This window comes from Mirounga angustirostris, unplaced genomic scaffold, assembly GCF_029215605.1.
Source record: "Mirounga angustirostris isolate CCGP_5_RB_7025 unplaced genomic scaffold, mMirAng1.0.hap1 SCAF_1, whole genome shotgun sequence".
NCBI lineage: Eukaryota > Metazoa > Chordata > Mammalia > Carnivora > Phocidae > Mirounga > Mirounga angustirostris.
Window position 1 is genome coordinate 148,779,755 of NW_026991709.1, and position 23,100 is coordinate 148,802,854.

General features: G+C 42.7%; 1 protein-coding gene across 3 annotated transcripts in view; it reads left to right on the forward strand.

Moving 5' to 3' along the window:
• Positions 1-23,100, forward strand: part of SCN10A (sodium voltage-gated channel alpha subunit 10) — a 91,620-nt gene that overhangs the window by 15,160 nt on the left and 53,360 nt on the right. For 2 of the 3 annotated variants that reach the window (XM_045863746.3, XM_045863747.3), the window contains exons 4-11: positions 9,079-9,207; positions 9,776-9,867; positions 11,844-12,035; positions 12,460-12,526; positions 16,185-16,326; positions 16,467-16,664; positions 17,382-17,552; positions 20,777-21,070. In XM_045863746.3, coding sequence (XP_045719702.1) covers positions 9,079-9,207; positions 9,776-9,867; positions 11,844-12,035; positions 12,460-12,526; positions 16,185-16,326; positions 16,467-16,664; positions 17,382-17,552; positions 20,777-21,070 — 1,285 coding nt within the window. The remainder of the gene's footprint in view (positions 1-9,078; positions 9,208-9,775; positions 9,868-11,843; positions 12,036-12,459; positions 12,527-16,184; positions 16,327-16,466; positions 16,665-17,381; positions 17,553-20,776; positions 21,071-23,100) is intronic. The other variant, XM_045863748.3, reaches the window with a different exon arrangement.

Genomic DNA, 23,100 nt, shown 5'->3' on the forward strand with positions numbered 1-23,100 from the left:
TGTCCCTGGCACAGTCTGGGATTACAAAGATCATGCTACGTATTCTTGAGTAGAAATGAGATCACAGCCAGCGAGGAATCAGAAGCCGGTCCTATCACCACGTTCTTGATACAGTGTTTTGGACACAAGCAGTTCCTATCCCTTATCTCCCCTCCCAGCCATGATCGCTCCCTGAAACATTAGCTTTGCACTGCTACCTGCCTCTCTGTCTGCTTGTGGGAAGATTTCATATACATATTTCATTTTTAAATCCCTTCTTGGGCTCTGAAAGAAATGAGAGATTCACTGCAGCCAAAGAGGGGAAGAATGTATCAGATTGGGCCCCAGCTGGAGATGAAAAATGCAGGGGGATATCCCACCATCCCCATCCCCTGAGCTCACAGAGAATCACTGAAGCGGCCCTTTCATGGCCCTAGGACACCCATCACTAGCCATACTGAGAATCTGGAGAAACATTTGATCTTAAAGGTTGCAGGGAAAAATAAATATTTTCTCACCTGGAGAAGAACACATGAAATGAAATGGAACCTGTGGCGAACAGGGGAAGGGGTACCTGGCGCTGCATGCATAAAGTAATGTTTTGAGGGACACCGGGCTGGCTCAGTCATTAAGCGTCTGCCTTCGGCTCAGGTCATGATCCCAGGGTCCTGGGATCGAGCCCCACGCCTGGCTCCCTGCTCAGCGGGGAACCTGCTTCTCCCTCTCCCACTTCCCCTGCTTGTGTTCCCTCTCTCGCTGTCTCTCTCTCTGTCAAAAAATAAATAAAATCTTTTAAAAAAAAGTACTGTTTTGTGTCTTTTCAAATATATATGAATGACATCATATTGTATGCACGCTCTAGCTGATGCTTTTTAAAAATCAATATTGTGTTTTTGAGATGGGTCTAAGTAGATACATGTAGACTTATTTCATTCATTTTTTACTGCTGTATAATATTCCATAAAGGTTTTCTGTATTTTCTTCTAAAAGTCTTAGTTTCTTTCTACATTTAGATATTCCATCCCCCTCTAGACTTTAGTGTGTATGCACATGGCTTGAGATAGGCTCTGATATTTTTCTGTATGGATTATCCCACCATTTTTAATGGATCATCTTTCCCTGAATGATTCCTTCTACTACCTCTGCCATGCACCAGATTCTTGCGCATAGCAGGTCTGTTTCTCCTGGTCATTGATTTGTTATTCCATCAGTCAACACCACACTGGTCTAAATGTTTGATAATAAAGTTTGACCTGTTGATTAGAACACCCATCCTTATTTGCCCTCTTGAAAATTATTAGTCCTTCTCTTTACTTTTCTATATCAAATTAAGCATCACATTTTCAAGCTTTTCACTTATAAATCTGTTGAAACTTTGATTGTAAATCTACTGAATTTATTTATTATGACTGGAAGAATTGCCACATTTATGATATCAAGCTTTCCCTCACATCAGCATGGGATATCTCCCGATTTATACAGGCCTTCTTTTATATTCTTCTGTAATATTGTCTTACATAAAGTTCTTACATTTCTTATCCCTAGGTACATGATAATTTTGGTTATCCTTTTGAATATTTATTTTTATTGCTAAAATATGTTAGTGTTACTAATGTCTACATACTGGTTTTGCACCCAGCAACCTTGCTGAACTGAACAAGTTCAACATTTTTCTATAGATTCGCTTAGTTTTCTATTTAAACAATTATATCATCTGCAAATAATGATGAACTTGTTTCTTTATGCATCTCATATGACTTGTTTGTTTTTCTTATCTTGTTGAACTGGCTGGACATTCAGCACATTGCTGAACTGAAGCTGCAACAGCAAGCATATTTCTTTTGCCCTTGATTTTAAAGAGTATGCTTCTAATTTTCACTATTATCATGATGACTAAAGGAGTCTCATAATTAGCCTTTATCAAGTTATGGAAATTTCTTTCCACTCTTGGTTTGTTAAGAGTTTTATTATGAATAGATATTGGTTTTTATCAATATTTCTATTTCATTAAGATTATCATGTGGTCTTTCATCTGTTAATATAGTAGGTTACATTAATAAATTTTCCAGTCTAGTTTTAATAGTTCCAGCTTGATCATTGCTGGATTCAACTTGCCAGTATTTCATTTGATCTGTCTTGGTAAATGAGGCTGATTTATAATCTTCTCTCATAAATTGTCCCTTTGGGTTGCTTTTCCACCTCTCTGCCTCACTGTCTTCCTTCTGTATTGTCCCCAGAACTCCAAATTCTTCTCTGTTTTGCATAGCAATTCAGGTAGCTCCCTCTCCTACAATGTTTCTCAGTAAGTTGTCCAAGGATCTCCATTGGTCCCTAGTCTCTCAGTAGCCTCTATATCATTTGACAGATACAGAAGGAAAAGCAATGCAACCCTTTCATGCATAGATAGTTTAAAAATCTGAAATGTAAGATTGATCATAATTTTCATAGAATTTCTGATTTTTTATGTTCTTTTTTTTATTCTTATGTTAATCCCCATACATTACATCATTATTTTTAGATGTAGTGTTCCATGATTCATTGTTTGTGCATAACACCCAGTGCTCCATGCAGAATGTGCCCTCCTCAATACCCATTACCAGGCTAACCCATCCTCCCACCCCCCTCCCCTCTAGAACCCTCAGTTTGTTTTTCAGAGTCCATCGTCTTTCATGGTTCATCTACCCCTCCGATTTCCCCTGCTTCATTCTTCCCCTCCTGCTACCTTCTTCTTCTTCTTTTTTTTTCTCTTAACATATATTGCATTATTTGTTTCAGAGGTAGAGATCTGAGATTCAACAGTCTTGCACAATTCACAGTGCTTACCAGAGCACATACCCTCCCCAGTGTCTATCACCCAGTCACCCCATCCCTCCCACCCTACCCCCCACTCCAGCAACCCTCAGTTTGTTTCCTGTGATTAAGAATTCCTCATATCAGTGAGGTCATATGATACATGTCTTTCTCTTTTTGACTTATTTCGTTCAACATAATACCCTCCAGTTCCATCCACGTCGTTGCAAATGGCAAGATCTCATTCCTTTTGATGGCTGCATAATATTCCATTGTGTATATATACCACATCTTCTTTATCCATTCATCTGTCGATGGACATCTTGGCTCTTTCCACAGTTTGGCTATTGTGTTCTTAAAAGCAATGTATGTGTTTCATGGACTGACAGTTCATACTGGTTAACATGAAGTTAATCTTACATAGTTTATCCTAACTAATGTGCTTTATTGTCACCCGACAGTTCCTGTTTACATTTGTTAAACTTGGATTTATCACTGTTACTGTTGAATTGCATAATATCACAGTTCAAAAAAATGAATCATTTCAAAAGTGGTTTGCAGAAATACAACAATGGTGATGAAAATAGAAAAGTAAACCTCACAGTATGAAATAAGGTCACAAATAAAAATAATAAATCGACTCTGTCATAAATACAAAGCTTGAATCTGAGACAAGTCATGAGACAAGTGGACAATGGATGTGGATAATCTCACAAAGACAGATAAAAAATAAACAAGAAAACAGGCAGCATGACAATGAAAATGGATCATTGAATGTTATTGGATTAATGAGCCTTTTGTCCTAGCACCCAGTTTATTATCTGCTAATAACATTTTCATCAAATAATAATATACACCTACTAAAACTTCCATATTATTTTCCAATAAAGCTTATCAGCCTCACTTTTAAACCAGTTGATTATTTCTAGTACAAAACAAAATTAGGCTTTCTAGTACAAATTATCAAAACTTGATCTTAAAGGTTGAAAAGACATGAAAACTATAGTGTCCTCATTCCTCCTTGCAGCAAAAACAACTACAGCTATACCCTTGCTGGTAAGACATGAAACCAGCTTCCAAATCAATGACAAATATTGTAGGTGGAAAGAAAGCAGGAAACAATTGATGGAATTGCTTTATCGGAACTACTAGATTTCTTATAATGTGACTGGCTTTTAAAATCAATGACTGTTATGTATGTAAACAAGCAGACATTTTACTTTACAGTTTAATAAAACTATGATGTATCAGTTTTCAGTATACATTCACCATATATGTGAGAGAGAAGTGCTCAATGACTTTTTGTCTTATTTATCATGAAGCTAATTTTAAAAGAAGAGATTTCTGGTTTAATTAATTAAAGATTAACTTGTAAACTTAAAAATGCATGTTAGCTTGTGCACCAAGGTTCATAGCAGCATTATTCACAAGAGCCAAAAGGTGGAAACAATCCAAATGTCCGTCAACAGCTGAAAGGATAACAAAATGTGATAGATCTATTGTATGGACGATAGAATATTTTTCAGCATTAAAAATGAATGAGATTCTGACACACACTACAACATGGATGGACCTTAAAACATTATGCTGAGTAAAATTAGCTGGATACAAAAGGACAAATTGTATGACTTGTCTGATTCCACTTATATGAGGTACCTAGAATAGGACTATATGGAGACAGAAAGTAGAATTGAGGTTGCCAGGGAGTAGGGGAGGACTGGGGGGTTGTTTGATTAGTACAGAGTTTCTGTTTGGGATAATAAAGAAGTTCTGGAGATGGATAGTGGTCGTGGTTGCACAACACTGAATACACTTAATGCCACCGAATTGCATACCTAAAATAGTGACAGCAGGGGTGCCTGGGTGGCTCCGTCACTAAGCGTCTGCGTTCGGCTCAGGTCATGGTCCCAGGGTCCTGGGATCGAGCCCCACATCGGGCTCCTTGCTCAGCAGGGAGCATGCTTCTCCCTCTCCTGCTCCCCCTGCTTGTGTTCCTGCTCTCGCAATCTCTCTCTGTGTCAAATAAATAAATAGAATCTTTTTTAAAAAATGGTGACAGCAGTAAATTTTATATTATGTATATTTCACCACTTTTGGGAAAAAAAGAAAAGATATGTTGAATTGGTATTGAAGAAGCTCTGGCCATGTGGTCAGCAAGGAAAGGCATCACAATACAAATGAAAGATGCTCCTTCCAAATGTACTACATTCCTCATTCGTGGAAAACAATGGGGGTCCATAGCATGCCTTCAGACCCTGAATTGCCTTTGAGGGACACAGTGGAAATTGTGAATACAAACTGACTGTGGCCACTTAGTATGAGTCTCCTCAGCCTACAGGGCTGAGATGAAAGTGAGTATAAGATGCTGCTTTCCCACACTGAATTGCTGTGACTGGCAAACAGAAAAGGCTTATAGTGTTTTAAAATAAGTAATAAAATACTCTAAAATTACCATCTCTGCTAATACACATGGTGGGTCTCAGTGATACATTCAGGATTTTGAAGAGTATGGATCTTTGACTTCGGGGCCTAAACATCAGAATTTTTTCATGATTAGACACCAGGATTTCTTAAAACTAAACAGTGGGGCAAATGGCTCGATGGCTGAGAGTTTGACTTTTTCTCAATACCCAGTGATTTTCTTCCTCCGTCAGGAGTGTCCTTTGCATATTAAAAATCGCATCCAAACATTGCAACAGAACATGAAAAAATACTTTGTGAGCCAAATGCCACCAGAAAGAGGATGTGACTGTCAGCTACTGTCCCCTGAGTTGAGACCTTCAACCCTCCAGCTTCGGGTGGTGCTAACGCCTCTGCTCACGTCCTCTGGTAAAACACTGAAAATAGTCTTTAGAATTCTCTCCATAATTTCTGGATCTGCACTTGATCTGAAAAGCCAGAAATATCCGTCAAAGCTTCCCAACAACCTATAATTCTGAGTTAAGATTTTCTAATTTAGAAAACATAAAGAGTTGGGGGGGGGGGAACCAACAAGATATGAAAGCTGACAGCTCAAGCAGCCATCCAGCCAGATATAGATTTCTTCGTGAATAATTTCAAACACTATTTCCCTCTCGCAGATATGAAAAGACATTACTGCTATTCTCTTTTTAATGTGATTTTTACTTTTATATAAGATATACAGGTTTATGATTTAAAAGGTCGCAGAGTTCTACAAAAATCCTAACAAAAACAACAATTTCATGCTGCTCATCTCCTCACCTTTAATCCTGTAATTCCAGAGGCAAGTGCTCTCAGCTTTTTTACCTCTTTATTCTGATACTCCCTTCTCTCTGATAAGATACTTCTACTATATATTTTATTCTTCCACTTTAGATATTATCTATTGGCTTTCTGTTATGGAAAAAAAAGAATTAGGTGCACATACCCACACACAATTCCACTCACACTTATCTTCATGTTGTAGTTATACTATCATTTTGGGTTAGGTAATCAGATGATATGTATGTCATCTGACTACAGACATGATTATGTAATAGTATTGCCAAGCAAATGGCATCAGAGCTGTGCCATGCAATGTCCTTTGAGTACATGCTCCTTTTTGCTTTCTCTGGAGTTAATAAAGATTTCATTGCTTCATTTGCTCTGTTTTCTATGTCTTTACCCTAATGTGTTCCCAACTCTTCTCCAGAGTTTATTCATTGCTTCAATTTAGTCAAACATATCAGGCTATCCATCAGGTTCCATTTTTCTTGGCGAAATCACTCCTGGAGTCCTCCATCTCCTGACTCAATATGGCTTAGGTGTTCTTAAAGCATGATGTACGGCTCTTTTCTGGAGATTTTCCCTTCTCCGTTTTCTTTTGGATTCCATTTGTCTCTCCCCTGCATCCCCAGATCTTCCTCTTTGTTGGTTACATTCTTAATTGGGTGGAGCATCCTATGGTAACTTTCTCAGAAGGTTAGATGGAAAGTACATTTTCTGAAACTTGGTATATCTGTAATTGTCTTTATTTTGCCCTCAATATAACAGTTTATCTGGGGAAGAAATTCTATATTATAAATTATTTTCCTCAAAATTTTGAAGGTATTTGTTCCATTGTCTGATACTGTCCAAGGTTGCCATTGAGAAACCTGATGATATTTTGATTCTTAATCCTCTGGTTGTAACCTGTGATTTTCACTCCCTCAAAAATAGTTAGGGTCTTCTGTCTGTGTACAATGTTATGAAATTTGGTGATGTTATGCCTTGACATTCATTCATTTTCCTGAACACTTCTGGGTATTTCTAACTGAATTCTTAGATCCTTCGGTTTGCAGAAATTTTCTTGAATTATTTCTTTGATAATTTTCTCTAGTCTCTCTGTCTATTTCTAGATCTCCTATTGGTCAGACACTGTACCTGCTGGTCTGACTCTCTAATGTTCATGCTTATAAACTACCTCTCATCATTTTTTTGGTCCCACTTCCTGTAAGATTTCTTCATCTTTTTTTTTTTCAGCTCTTCTATTAATGTTTTACTTTTGCTATCACATTTTTCTTTTCAAAAGTTCTGTTTTGTTCCTTGAATAGTCTTTACAGCCTTCTGTTCTTGTTCTATGTATCCCATATCTTCTCATCTCTTAATTCTCTAAAAATATTCATGATAATTTTTTCCTAACTTTTCTTCTGCTCCCTGCATTGTCTCTTGCTTTTCTTTCTTTCCTGTTTGGTTGCTTTAGTCTTTGGTGTTAGAAGCATCCTTCCAATTCCTGATGCTCATTGCCTAGTGGTTCACATTAAAAATACAGCATCTTCTTGGGCTATTAACCTGACTGTCAGGCTTCTAGAAACTAACTGAAAGGCAGAAGGGAGTAGGTGGTGGGAGAGTTGCCTGCCTTTCAGTGTATAAAGTGTCCTTTATACTCTTGTTTCAGCATGTAACTCTCTCTCCCTCTTGTTCAACTCTTGAAAGAATGAACATCCAATCTATTTCCAGAGCAGAGGAGGCAGTTCTTCACTGAATGGGTTCCTCAGTGAATAGCTGTTTCTTGTAAAGACTTTCAAGCAGTATCCAGCTCCACCTGACAACCTCTCCCAAAACCCCACTTTCAGAAGTATTTAGTGTCTCTACGTCCTAAGCAGTCCTGCAATGTGGGTTGGCTTGCTTCTGGGCACTCCCCATTTCCCAGCTCAGGTTTTAGCTTTCTTGGGTCTGCTCTGTCAGTTACTACCCATCCATCTGCTTCCTAGTTTCCAAAATGCTGTTGTTGTGTTCTCCATTATCTCCCTCTTACTGGGTTTTTGCTTTAAAAAAATAAAAGGAAAAATCCTTCTACTAACATTTAAGAAGGATTTCAGAAAGGATAGAGGTAAATACATATGTTCAATCTGCCATATGTAATCAACTCTTTCCATTTTTAATACCAGTGTTTATGTTTATGATTTTATAATTTAAAAAATTGACTGTACCCAAAATTATGTGTGCATCTGAATCCCTTTGGTTCTGGAAGGGTAGTTCCCTCTGGCTAGCAGCATTAACATCAGCTGGGGAATGTGTTAGAAATGCACACTCTTAGGCCCTATGCTTGATTTACTAAATAAGAAACCCTGGGGGTAGAACCCAGAAATCTATGTTTGAACAAGCCCTCCAGGTGGTTCAGATGCTTGCTAGAGTTTGAAAACTCCTGCCATAGGTGACTGAGGGATTGTGAACACTTGAGAAACACTACCTTACTCTCAACCTCAGCTCTAGATCCATCTCTTCACCTCCAAAGCCACAAAGTGCCCAGCAGACTCAAAGGACTATTTGAGATGACTTCCTCTGGCAAGACCCATCCTCCAGAGAAAATGTTTAGATTTTTTTTCTTAAATGACACCTAGTTGTTTCCTGCCTTATATGGCTCTTAGACTGGGATTCCTGAGTCCAAAAACACTTGCAGACCAAGGATGGTGGGCGAAGAAAAGACAGTTGGAAGTAGAGAAGTTTGGAGAGGAGGGACAAAGCAGGGCCTCCACCTCTTCCACATGTCAGCCAACAGCAGGTTGGGAGAGGAGCTTTCAGCTTCCCCCTGGGCACCTCAGCAAACAGGAGCATCCTTGTTCTGAACCTTCTGGTGGTTCTATACCTACCATTGCCCTCTGCCCACGTTTTCAAGCCAAAGATGCTGCCAACTTTCTCAGCTGCACACATCCATCTCCATCTGTGTGACTTCTCTGAGTTCCCCGGTCTTGCCTCCTTACCTTAACTTCTTCCTTTTCCCCACCTTGCTGATGATCTTTACACATTTCCCTATGGAGCCATCCTAGTAGCTCCCCTCTGAACTCTCTCTATGGCACAGTTAATACTCTTTTCCCCCTTCCTTCTCAGGTATGTCTTCACTGTCATTTACACCTTTGAAGCCTTGATAAAGATACTGGCAAGAGGATTTTGTCTAAATGAGTTTGCTTACCTGCGAGATCCTTGGAACTGGCTGGATTTTAGTGTCATTACCCTGGCGTGAGTATTTCTCCATGCTGATGTATATGTCTGCATGGGGCTCCTGGGTGGCTCACGCTCTGGGGATGTTTCCTCATCTCTATCCAGCTTCCTTATATGAAAGTGCATGGCCTGGGGTTTCCTTGCTTCTAAGTGTTACGTTGATGGTCACTTTAGGATTAGTCTCATACCTTCAGGTAGAAGTCAGAGACCTCAACTCTGAGCTAATAAATGGCCTGTCAAAGTGAGCAGACAAGGCTTAGTCTTGCACCTACTTGACCTGAAGGTCTTTGCCTGAGGAACCAGTGTTTGAGGAGACTTGTTGGCCAAGCCCACATGCTTGAATACCCATATACATGTAGTGCACAGAGCCCTCAGGATCATAATGCATCTTCTCAAAGGGGCCATTTTAAAAGCTATTGCAATAATTAAATCAGAGTGTCAGTCTATAGGTGGAAGTGCCACTAGATTTTGTGTCTATTCTGGGCCCTTCTTAGGCTCTTGTTACCCAAAATTGTCCTCGTTTATGCTGCATACATTCCCAGAACCATTTCCTTGCAGAGATACTGACCAACTTCTGGTCCTACAGATACATTGGTGAAACGACAGATCTCCGAGGAATCTCAGGCCTGCGGACATTCAGAGTTCTTAGAGCTTTAAAGACAGTTTCTGTGATCCCAGGTGAGCTGCTTTAACCATTACATGTTTTCATAGAGCATATGCTGGTTTACACAGCCTAATGTCCTACTTTGATTTTTGTAAGAGTCCTATAAAGCTCCAGGGCATAAACTGTTGTCCCCATTTAAAAGACAAAGAAACTCAGGCCCAGACAGTAGAAAACACAATCCCAAGTCCTCACCACTAATGAGGCAAAGTGTCACCTGGAGATCTAGTGTCCCAATTCCTAGGCCAATGCTCTGTGCATAATACCTCATGACATCATCATCAATAAATGACAAGAAGGTCATGTCCTCATTTTATGTTCTTGTTGTGGGGTTCAGGCAAACCTCCAGTTGGAGGTTCTCATTTATACCCTAAACTAAAGGTATAAACTTGAATATAAGGAGGAAGAGTGTAGGCAGTCCTAGGCCCTTGTGAGTGTCTTTGCCATTTCCATATACCTGAAAGCTTGAGCCTCACTCTTGTCTTTGGACCCACAGAGGAGAAAAGAATTGGGCAATTCTTGATTACAGAGAATTCAGAAACAAAAGTGTTCCACCACAGCTTATCTTATCGAGCCTTCAAGACTTCTGTTGTCACCAGTATCTCAGGGATACACCTTACCCCTCACTGGGTTGATGGAAAAGATGGTGAGGCCAGATACCAGGCAAACCATTGAGACAACTTCCACCTTGTGACCTGATGGATTATCTCCTTTCCCTTACCCCTGAGAATCCATGCTTTCATCTGGAAAACAGAAACACTCAAGCCATGGGGGAAGTCCTTTCTACCATTCCATGTCTGGCTCTGCAGTGAAGGATTAGAAAGTCTTTGCCAACTTCCACTGGGCAAGCTTCCTCATGAAGAGAGCCATAGCGAGAAGTAGTCAGTGCTGCCACCTGGTATCTCTCTCACCTAGTCTTAGCCAGGAAGACTCTGAGTCTTGTTTATAAGACCTGCCCAGTCCAGACTCCCTCTCTGATCTCATCTCTCTCCTCTACCTGCCTTGTATCATGTTCTAGAATCTACCTGAGGTTCTACAAATAGTCCTTGCCTTTGCTCATCTCCCAGGCTTTGGCCATGCTGCTTCTCTACTAAGAGAGTCCTTTCTCTCTTCATTCAACTCATACTCATTCCTCAGGACTCTGCAAAGGTTTGTCCTTCTCAAGGAGACTCCCTGGTCTCTCCGAACTTCCTCACATTCCACCCCATCCTATCCCCACCCTAGGCTTCAATTAGGAGTTGCTCCTATGTGTGCCTACCTGCTCAATAATGCAATGGCATTCCCCCTCAGTTGTTAAACAACCCCACCACATGCCCTTGCCTTAGCTCCCTGCTCAGCTCCCAGCCCAAGAACCAACAGAGCTAGTGCACAATAGGTTATTTGTAGACCAAAATGACAAGAAAAGGATCAGTCTCAGACTGCTTCCCTGTTCAGAGCTCTTTCTGCTACTGTGAATCTGCTCTCTGAAAGAAGCTGATATTATTCTCCACAGTTATAAATCCTCCCTCCTTAAACAAGCAGAGACCCCAACTTTACTGCCAGCTGTGCTTGTCCTAATGCTCTCATGGTCTCATTCTATTATTGTGTTTGTCTCTCTGTGTCTTTGTGTTTCTGTCTCTCTTTCTCTGTCTCATTCTATCTCCCTTGCATCTCTCTCTCTTTCTCTCTCAACACACACACTGAGGTTCCATGTGTTTCCATCCTCAAGCTGCCTCCCGGGACTGAATCATTATTAGCCTTACAATGATAAGAAATACATCATCTGGGTATGTTGTCACATTCTTGCAAGGAACAATAATCTCTGTCTCCATCTCAGGGTTATTGCAAGGTTTAAATGGGGAACTATGCTTGGAACTGCCTAAAGTTTGTAAAGTACCTCACACCTATATGTAATGAAAGGATAGGATGGTTAAGATGCAGGCATGCCAGGCATGCAAGTGTGCTCTGTGTGGTATCTCATCCATGTGGGAGTGTTGTTGTCATCTTCCCACAGGACTGAAGGTCATTGTGGGAGCTCTGATCCACTCGGTGAGGAAACTGGCAGATGTGACCATCCTCACTGTCTTCTGCTTGAGTGTCTTTGCCCTGGTGGGTCTACAGCTCTTCAAGGGCAATCTCAAGAACAAATGTGTCAAGAATTGTGCAACTCTCAACGAAACGGGCAATTACTCCTCTTATGGAAAACAAGAGTGGAACTTCTGCCATAGGGACAAAGGTCTGGTTGGCAAGGGTGTGAAGCCCCTGCATACCTATATAGAAATATATTTTGATTCCTCTTTCCTACTGAAATGCTTCTCCTGAGCTATGTTTTACTTTTGGGTCCCCATTTTCTGTTGTCCAATGTCCCTTTTACAAGAAAATAAGCTATAAATCTAGGAGCAAATCATTCTGCTGGGGGAGGCTCAGAGCTAAAGTCACTGATCAACTTTTCTCTTCCCAGATGGGACATTCCCCCTTCCAAATGTCTCAGCATGCCTACTGAGAGCACATAGCCAAGGGAACACATCTTGCTCAGGCAGAAGACTTAGGAGGTGTTGCCTCCACCACATAAGACTTGAGCTAGAGGGTTCAGAACTATATTCATGGCTTTCATTTCTTCCTTTCTCCTGCAGATTTCTACTATAATAAGCCAGGCACTTCAGATCCCTTACTGTGTGGCAATGGATCTGATGCAGGGTGAGTGCTCAACCCATGACAAAGCACCGATGCCCAGCAGTCCTTTCTCTTTGTCATTATCATTTTCTGGATAGAGACTGGTTTGCAGACCCCAAGGTGATGTAGAAATTAATAAGTCATGTCTTTTGCCATCCCAGGCTCATAGGGAGGGAGTGTAGGAGTTAGCTTTTGCTATGTAACAAACAGCCCCAAGATTTTGTGACTTACAACACTAGCCATTTATTTAGCTCAAGATTCTGCACATTAGCATGTTGAACTGAGATCAGCCTGGTGTTCTGGCATTGCCTGAGCTTATTCATACATCTGCAAACAATGGACAGATTAGCAGGGGCCAGCTGATCTAGGACAGTCTCAGCTGGGGCAGTTTTTCTGTTCCATGTGGTCTCATCTCCCAGCAGGCTAGCCTGGTCTTGTTCTCAAGGGCAGAGAGAAGGTTCCAAGAGAAAGAGTGGAAGTGTACAAGGTCTCTTGAGACCTAGGTTCAGAACTGGCACAATGTCACTTCTGCATTCTATTGAACAAAGCAAGTCACAGGCCAGTGCAAATCCAAGGGATGGAGAGATAACCTTTACCTCTTGACTGGAGGAGCTATGGCAATTTTATGGCAAAGGGGTATGGATACAGGTAGGAGAATAGTTGTGGCCATTTTGGCAAACAATCTACCCCAGGAAGGAACTAATATAAATATGTTTTGTGTCAAATGTTCTACATTTAATCATCACAACTCCATCACATGGGTTTTGTTATCCACACATGACAGAGGAAGAAACAGGTGCATCAGCCTTTTCCATTTCAAATTCTTACAGAGGCTAGATACATAACAAATGAGAGGATTAGGCTGGGTGGGAACTAGGTGGTGACAGTTTGTGCCCCATTTAAAAGGGCCAGCCACTGCTCAGCCCAGCTTTTGGTTGCCACATGGAAATGTGGGTCCACTGCTTCCAGCTCGTCTAACTTTTAAAAAAAGAAAGACAAGAATTCATATTTTTATGTGAAATCTCCCAACTACAAACATTGGCTACCAATTCCAAAAAATGTCTACATATTGTGGGCCAAACAAAATATTTCTGCAAGCCAAATTCAGCCTGCAAGCTGCCAATTTGTGAGCTCTGATGCATATACATAAAGATGCTACCCTGTGAAGAAGCAGTGCTGTGCTAGAGGTTCCATGGGCTGAAGGGACACAGTGAGGTGATGGTGGGAGGCAGTGCAGGAGGTCAGGGAAGGTTTCCTGGAGGTGGTGGTTGCGGTGAGCACTGAAGGACAGGCAGGATGTCTCCAGTTTGGTTAAACAAGAGATCGTTTGGATGGAGGCCATTCCAGGTGGCAGAACAAAATGTGAAACAAAGCAAAGGGGTAGATTTCCCCTCAAGCTTGCCTGCTGCTTTGACCACTGGAGCAAGCATGAGCAGAAAGTTCAGGCAACATATCAGCAAGGCTTATCTTTCCCATCTCCATGTTGGGGGTCTGGAGCCCGAAGCCCATAGGACCCCACTCCCTGAATGGCTAACATCCCCAGATTGCCCAAGTGGAGCTGGGTGGGACCTAAATGGAGCTTTGCCTTAATCAGCTCACTAGACAAACAATCTCAGATAGAGCTGAGAATTTGATCAACATAGGGTCCTTGGCCTCTTTCTTCACAAATGCACTTGGCATTTAGTTCTTTGGTTCAGAGATAGGGCTGTTCTGATGTCAGTTTGCCTTTGACTTAAATCTAAGCCAAAGGCCTCCTCAGTGTCTTTTTTCCTATCTGGATAATGGCATTTCTCATGGCAATAGCTCCAGGGTAGCCTAAGCGCTATCTGTGGTAAAGTTATGGGGTCCACTCATGGCCCCACAACCCAGCTCCAAAATAGGCCAGACATCCTGCTGTGCAGGTCCTGGCCAGGAAATAAGTGTATAAGGCTGGGTTGGCAAGGGAGGCCAGCTCAGGGTGAAGGGCAGAGTGAGCCCTGAAGGACATACCATGAAGATGGAAACTGGGTCCTGTACTGGGCCACAGAGAAGCCAGAGCCCTGAGCTAAGGCCCTCACTGACCAGTGGCACTGTGGGAGGAAAGTCCGGGGTCTCACAAGCACTAGGAAACACTTAATGATTTCCAGCATTCTTTCAAATGTATTCTTCTAGTCCATTCTTTTGGTCTCTCCAGGTTAAAAATAGCAGGAATTTTAATTTACAATTTACATATAATATTTATTATGCTGAAGGCACCATGCGAAAAGCTTTCTAGTATGGTCTCATTTAATTCTCAGAGCAGTTCATTATTGATGTGTAGCACCTGTAGTGGAGTTTAATGGAAGACATGGAAATAAGGTTACCCTTGGAGTTAACTAGCAAACCTACAGGTAATGGGTTGACTAGCTCCTTTGGAGAGCAAATCAAAAAACTGTCTGTCTTTAAATGTGGGTCTAGAGAGTCTAGGAACTCACAAATCTCCAATCAAGATTGAAGATAGAATTGGTATTAATTATAGTCAAGTTGCTGGGACCCTAATCAATTGTATGGGTCCCAGGATTGTGTGTTTACATGGATGTCTAGAATAAGGACAGCCCCAGAGATTGGTGTTAGTGGAGGCATGCTGGAGTGGTAGCATCCCAAACTACAGACCAGGTATTACTGTTTTCTCAGCAAAGCCATGCCCTTGAGGTACGTGCAAACACCTCACATGCCTTTAGGTTAGAGATACTTCTTGACATCAACTTACTCCCTTATCATGAGAGAGTGAAGAGTCAGTCCAGCACTGCCCACCCCAATACTCACCATGTGGTCGTCTTCAATTTGGCTTTCCTTCATAAGTCAGTCTTCATAGGCTACTTGACAGTTATATTTCTCCTTTTGAATGAATACATTGGCATCTGTGTGGCTTTAGCAACTGTCTTCTTTTCTCTGAACCTCAGCTTCCACATCTGTAAGAAAGGATGGTTCAGATGATTAATTTATAGCATTTGTAAAGCACTTAGGAGAGAGAAAGAGGCACACAGTAAGTGCCCAGTAAGTGGAAAGTGTTGTTTTCATTGTTATATATAATTGGTGAGTGAACTTGACTAATGTGAGTCCTCCTTTGATGGACAGGTTGGCAGATGATGCCAAATGGCTCAGGTTTTAAGTCTGAATTATTGATACTGATTCTCCCTCCCCTGGTGTGAACCTGCAGAGAGTTTGCCACCTTATGGGATCATGTCTGGGCAGTCAGCTGGCCTTCCCAGGCCACTCCCCTCTGCATGAAACTCTGAAGTGAAAGTATTATCATCCCCATTTAAATGGGCAAGAGGGGGACACCTGGGTGGCTCAGTCAGTTAAGCATCTGCCTTCTGCTCAGTTCATGATCTCAGAGTCCCAGGATTGAGCCCCTTGTAGGGCTCCCTGCTCAGTGGGGAGCCTGCTTTTCCCTCTGACCCTCCCCCCTCTCATGCTCTCTCTCTCACTCTTTCTCTCAAATAAATAAATAAAATCTTTAGAAAAATAAAATAAAAAATAAATGGGCAAAAGGAACTGAGCCTTAGAGAGATCAAGGTCATCCAGCTAACAAGAGGGAGGCCAGGCCTTGAGCTCCAATCTTTGACTTCAAACCCTATGGTCTTCCTATAGCCCTGGGCTGCATTGCCCCCAAGAAGCAGGGGGGCTATGCAATTGATGACCTTCTCTATTCTTGCTGCAGCCACTGCCCTCAAGGTTATATCTGTCTTAAAACATCTGACAACCCAGATTTTAACTACACCAGCTTTGATTCCTTTGCTTGGGCTTTCCTGTCACTGTTCCGCCTCATGACACAGGATTCCTGGGAACGCCTCTACCAGCAGGTATTGATCTGCATGTCCCCCTACAGACTTGTTTGGAAGCTGGGGAGTCAGATGCATGCCTACGTTTTTCCTGGAGGAGCCTGGCAACATCAGAGGCCCATAAACTTTCGATACAGATCTCCTTTCTCTTGAATCTGCAGACCCTGAGGGCTTCTGGGAAAATGTATATGGTCTTTTTCGTGCTTGTCATCTTCTTGGGGTCTTTCTACCTGGTCAACTTGATCTTGGCTGTGGTCACCATGGCATATGAGGAGCAGAACCAGGCAACAATTGATGAAATTGAAGCCAAGGAGAAGAAGTTCCAAGAGGCCCTTGAGATGCTCCGGAAGGAGCAAGAGGTCTGTGAGGGGTGGATGCTTTGTGAAGTCTGTTGCAGGCTGCACATTATTGGGCAGAGATCTGGATGAACCACTTAGATTAAGATTGTCATTCTAGGGAACTGTAAGAAGATTCATTGTACCTTAAAGACCATCTTAGGTCAGGTTTTCTTTAAAAAGAACCCAACGAAGATCTTGTGCCACTGATTTATTGAGGGGTGCTCTCAGGAAAAGGAGAAAGCAGGAAGTAGGATGGGACAGGAGGAGAATTAAACAAGAAGGTGGCCTCAGCTAGAGATGACCTTCAGCCTGATCCCATGGGGAGCTCTGGGGCATGCCTTGTACCACAAAGTTAGCTGTACCTTGAGACAAGAGGGCTGGCCTTTTATACCCCCATACCCGCCCCAGCCAAATGTACAGTCAAAGGAAATATTCTACAAAATACTGTGGCTGCGATCAATTAGCAGCTTACACTCAAGCAGCTGAAGATGAGTATACTGACCTGGTAAAATGGATTTGGTGAGGGCATCAGCAGGGCATACTACAAGGTGTGAATGAAAGGGATAACCCAGAGGTGGCTCTTCCTGCCATGCCTCAATCCCACTACCACCCAGGTTCTAATCCTGACCGCCTCTGTTTTAGATGCCCTCATCTCTGTGACACCACATGTGTAAGGGACACATTCATGTTAAGCTCAATCACATATTGTTGGCTGCAGCTGCTGTTCTCTCTCTTCAGGTGCTGGCAGCGCTGGGGATTGACACAGCCTCTCTCCCTTCCCACAATGGATCACCTTTAGCCTCCAAAAATGCCAGTGAGAGAAAGCACAGAATGAAACCAAGGGTGTCAGAAGGCTCCACAGACGACAACAAATCACCCCAATCTGATCCTTACAACCAACGCAGAATGGTAAAAGGCTCAAGTTTGTTCTCTAAAGATTACCCACCTTTGCAGCTGCCATGGACAATGATTGGAGTGGGAAAATGTTTGTAGCAGGGAGACAGTTGGAGGCACAAAGATTAGGAGGATGTTATAGTAATCCAGACACCACACTGACCCCCCACCAAATGGTGGCCTAAACTAGGACAGGGGCATTATAAATGTGAAAAGGGGGTGGATTGTGATTTCTATTCAAGGTAGGGGACAATAAGACTGGAACTGTGGAATGTGGAAAAAGGAGAGAGGAGTCCAAAATGACTCCCAGTTTCTAGAACTGGGTAATTAGATGGGTAGTGATTCTAAGGCAGGAGCACTGGAGGAAGAACCCAGGTTTGTAGGGAAGGTGGTGAGCCCACATTGGACACACTGACCTTGAGTTGTCCATGGACCTGTGGACATCAAGGGTTAGTTTCCTTCTAACACTCTGATCTGCAATTCTGTCCAAGGTGCTGAAATAATTTACAAACTTATTTCTGACCTCATGTCTCAGCCCCCACAACCCAAACTCTCACCTGTTGTTGGTACAGAGGATTCCAGATCCATCTCTGATGCAGTCCAGCCTAGGAATAACTTCAGTACATCACTTCAGACCCCGTAACAATTCTGTTCACCACCCAAGCCTTCTACATCCCGCTCCAAGATTCCCTATACTCACCAAGTTTCCTCCCACCACCTCACTTTCCCTTGAAAGTCCTGTGTACTCCAAACATGCCCTTTCCAGAGACCTAAGAGATGACAACCCCTTTGTGGAAGTGTAGTTCCCACACTAACAGTATGGAAAAGGGGATCAACATGGCTATTTTTCAGGCCTCCTGACTGTCACTTCCCTCTCAATCTCTTTTCCTATGCTCGTCTGAAGGATGTTCTACTGTTTATAGCATAGTCTCTGTAATCCCCAGACTTATGTGTGCCTATATGTGCACAGACATGCTCACATGCACACTGGTCTCAGTGACATACACACTTCAGCATTTATCAGATTCTGTGCCCTTCCCTTCCTTGCTCTGCCTCTTTTGAGCAGCACCTGGCATGCACAGGGTACAGATCAGAAGATATTTGAAAGAGGATTTGACTAGGGCTCTGACAATCACAGAACAGGATGAATCACAGCTTCCATGGAAATGTCAATGATACTGTGAATTGGGCTTTAATTCCTCTCATTCAGTCAGTCCCACATAGATTAGCACCTGGATGTCCAATAATTGTTTGGTGTGTATGTGCTCCTCTCTCCAACTAGATTTACCTTCAAGTGGACAAAAGAGGAGCTGTGTCTTGTTACTTCAACAATACTAGGTGCAATGGTGTAAAGAGATGACTAAAACATGGTCCATTTCCCAAGGACTTCCATTTGGTGGAGGAGACAGATATAAAAACTATGTCTTATGTACTATATTAGGGAAACATACATGGTGTTTTGGGGATAGAAGAGGCATCCTCTCTTATGGGGGTGGAGGTGTATCAGGAAAGGCTGAATGGAGGAGGAGATAATTGAAATGAATAGCAAATAGTGAGTATTCCTCCAATAATTGGGGACTGCAAGAGAGGGGAGGAGGAGTATTTTGGGGGCCTAAAAGAGAACATGTATGTGCAAAGGCACGGAAGCACTATTTAGGTACTTTTTAATGCTCACTAATGGATTGGAATTCATTCAAGAGGGCATCCCCTTCCTCTTTTCCCAGGTGTGTTCATGTAGTAAATAGCCCATAAGCAGTTTTTATATAAAGCCATTTTCTAACCAGCAGCAGTGAGTGAGAGATTGGGGGTAGCAACTAGGAGAGACACAGCAAGGGTTTCAGGGAAACCACAGGACACCAGTTGGTCTGTCTGGATGATACATTTTAAGGCAAGTCTAGTGCTTAGATTCAGAGGTCATTGCCACCATTTGTCAAATAGGTTAATTCTGAAATATTAACTGGTGACCAGGGAAGCAGTGCCGTCAAATATGGGACCAAAATCTTCTTCTTAGTTTCTTCATTGGTTTGTTTAGTGCCCAACTGCAAATAACTCAGCCATTCCATTTTTAATAAAGATTTGCCAGATCTGCTCCATTACTTCAAAAGTGGGACTGATTTGTGGATTTTTTATGAGTTCCATAATCCTTGGACATATATTCTAAGTAAAGAGTGCCCTGTTTATAATACTGAGATTGCAAAGATAGTTGCTGAGCAGGATTGGGCTCCAAATAATCCAGAAAGGAAACATCAGTTCTGTGGGATAGGGGGATAAGAAAAGAGGACTCTAATGGACAAGAATGTCCTAACTTCAGTAGTTTAGTAAATAAAATTAAGGAAGGAGGAAACATTCAGCAGTATGATCAGAGTTTGCTAGGAAGTCAGTGTGTAGATCTTGAAATACTTCATACGGCCTAGGACAGAACTGATAACTTCTTATGGTCAAGCTCCCACAGTGGTCATGGGTACTAGCCAACCCAGGCTCCAGTGGCTCTAGGCCTGTGAATTAGCTCCTTTCCTCTGGCAACTGTAAGCCTCACAGTTCCCTCAGCGGGAGATTTTGATGGGAAATGTTTATTGATTTGGAGGAATGGCATTATTCTTCCAGGAAATTAGGCTGTAACTCTCCCTTCAATCTCTCCACTGTTGACTATTCAAAGTTTGCCTCAAGGGATCCTGGAAGCTCATTACATTACAAAGCTCTTGTCTCCTTTGCAACACAAACTCTCACGTTTATATAGGCTGGATCTAATGAATTGCAGGACCTAATTTTCAGACAATAAAGTGCACTTGTTCATTCCACAACCATTTACCAGGTTTGTTCCAGTACTGGTGTGCATAAAGGTCTCCTTAGGTCTCAGCTTTACATGTGGAGCAGGGAATTTGACAGCTTTGTCCAGCCCTATGGGCAAATGCTGGTAAAGAGCTGATCCTTCTGGGTGACAAGGTTGTCTTCTGATATTTTTGCCCATCATGACCTATTTGATGATCTTAAGGACCCTATAATCTCTCATCTCTCTTGGCCTTTTCCCAGGCTACATCAAAAATATTCTTCTCCTCCATTCTCTTCCCATGTTTACCTAGAATACCCCTTAGATCTGTGTCTTTAATTTTCTTCTGGAAGTTCATGAGAATAAGGGCAGGGAAATGGGAGTGGGTGGAAGGAGTGTTGAGCTCCAGATTTGCTTATAGGCTCAGCTTCCAGCCTGCCTTTATCTCTTGCTCCTTTGGGGCAATGCCCAGTCTTTCCTAGGCCTCACCTCTGGGAGACGCCGGGCTAGCCATGGCAGTGTGTTCCATTTCCGTGCCCCTTGCCTGGATACTTCAATCCCTGATGGAGTCACAGATGATGGAGTCTTTCCTGGAGACCATGAGAGCCATCGGGGCTCCATGCTCCTGGGTGGAGGTGCTGCCCAGCAAGGCCCCCTCCTTAGGAGTCCAGTGCCTCAACCCTCCAACCCTGGTCCAGGACGTAGAGAAGACAGACACTCCACGTTGTCCACCGGTGAGCTTGCCCCTGGGGGCATCGAAGTCTCGGTAAGTTTGTCTATGCTCCAGACTCTTGGGCTGCCCTCCAGGTAGAGACCAAGAAACCCTGAGTGTCACTCATGGAAGGGTCCTTTAGGCAATACTCTAACATTTCCCAGCGATCCCCATTTTACAGATAGAGCAGGTGAGAGCCAGAGAGAGGGGTTGGGTTTACCTGAGGTCAAACAGGTTTTCTGGTTTACTCTGCAGTACATAAATACAAATTATTTTCCAGTTGATCCCATTTTTTTTTTCAGTGTTCCTCTGTCCCCACTCACTATCACTGCTTTAGAGACAGGCCTGCTTGTTCCCTGGATGAATATGAGAAAAATGGAAAGTTCTCTTTCTGCCTGTAGCTCTGTGCAAACTATGCTGGGCTTAGCACATGGGATCCAGTGAAATTCTGGGAGTTGCCCTGGACAGATATTAGCAGAAGCAAAGTATCCCTTGCTTTACTCAGAGAAGCAATAACTTGCCAAAATGTACAAATTAGGCAACAGCGACTAACTGGCAAGCACTCTTAATAGAATAATGGCAGAGTGTAATGGCAAACCAGGGACTCCTTATTGGATTGAGAGCTGTGATTTAATTTGAGCTCTCCCTTTAGTTTCAGTAATGATGCTTCTAGTGTTTTTCATTTGCCCTCTGTCTAGCCAGGGACACAGAGCAGTTTGCAAACAGACTTGTAAACCGACCATGATATGGCTCTACTGACTTGCATAAGTCCTACAGGGTTACCTTAGCTCCATCTCTGACTGGATGCCATATGATCCCAGCAAGAAACAGATGAACCACTCCAATGGGCAAGTGGGGAGAGTTTATTCAAGTATTTACAGAGGTGTACACTGGGCTCTGACCTAAGGAGGGACAGTGAAGCACCTAGAGATGAGCAATAGTAGGGAGCTGTTACATGCTTAGGCTGAAGAAGTGAGAGGAAGGATCAGAACCAGAACCCAGCAAGAGCTGGGTGGCCCAACAGAACTTGTGAGCCAGGTGGAAGACCACAGCCACGACCCAGCCACAGCCTAGCAGGGAAGAAACCAGGTGACAGCCTACTCCTCTCTCCTTCCAGACTCTGATCTTCTGTCTGTGCCTCTCATTGGCCGAGCCTGATCAGGACAGGATGGTGAGGGTGATGCTGCTTGTACAGACCACCCTCCGCAGGCACAGAGCAGGGTAGAGAAGGTGGAGAGTGGGTCTCCAGAAGCCAAAGGAGAATCACCAACACAAAGAGGTGCTTTAACACTCTAGAAAATACCTCATTCAAGAATTTCTCCCTAGATTACCACTCTCCTAGATATTCTGACATTGATTCATAAATTACTTGGCTAGTGCAAGATTAACTCTTAAAGCCCTTCTGTGTCACAAGGATGTGGGTTTCAATCACAGGTGTGCCACTTACCAGCCAAGTCACCTGTAACAAGTTCCTTAAATTCTTCAAGCCCCCAAGTCTCCCATTAAAAAGGTTTCTAAATAGCTGAAGGGGTAAATAGAATCATAAAGTGCCTGCATTGATACACATGTGTCTGACAAATAACAATAGCTGCTAGCATCTCTTGTTGAGTCTTCATGGTTGAAAACTTTCTGAATGTTCTTTATATGTATTAAGGCACTTACTACTGTGTACCTATGAGCTTCGCCTATGGCAGGTGCTCAAAGATGCTTGTCGGATTTGGATTCTGAATGGTTGTGTAGTGCCGAATCAGCTGCTATGGGCCCCGGACTTCCCATATCCAGGGTAGTGTGTGACTAAAGTTAGGGGAATGGAACCCAGATGGAACTTCCAGTGAAGGCCTAAAGAGGGAAGGCTCAAAGGATTGTGTCAGATAACTAACACTGAAGAATCAAGACACACAAATATTCCTTTAGAAAGAAAAGGACTGTGTGGAGTTTAGAACTGGGTTGTATGCTGGGGAGGGAAACGAGCCTATTAGAAAGGAGGTCAAGAAAACCTGTCCTGGAGAGGAAGTCTTTGTGAACCTGTATGCACAGTGCAGACAAAGTCTTAGAATGACTGCCTGGTCCACTGCTCCTGCAGC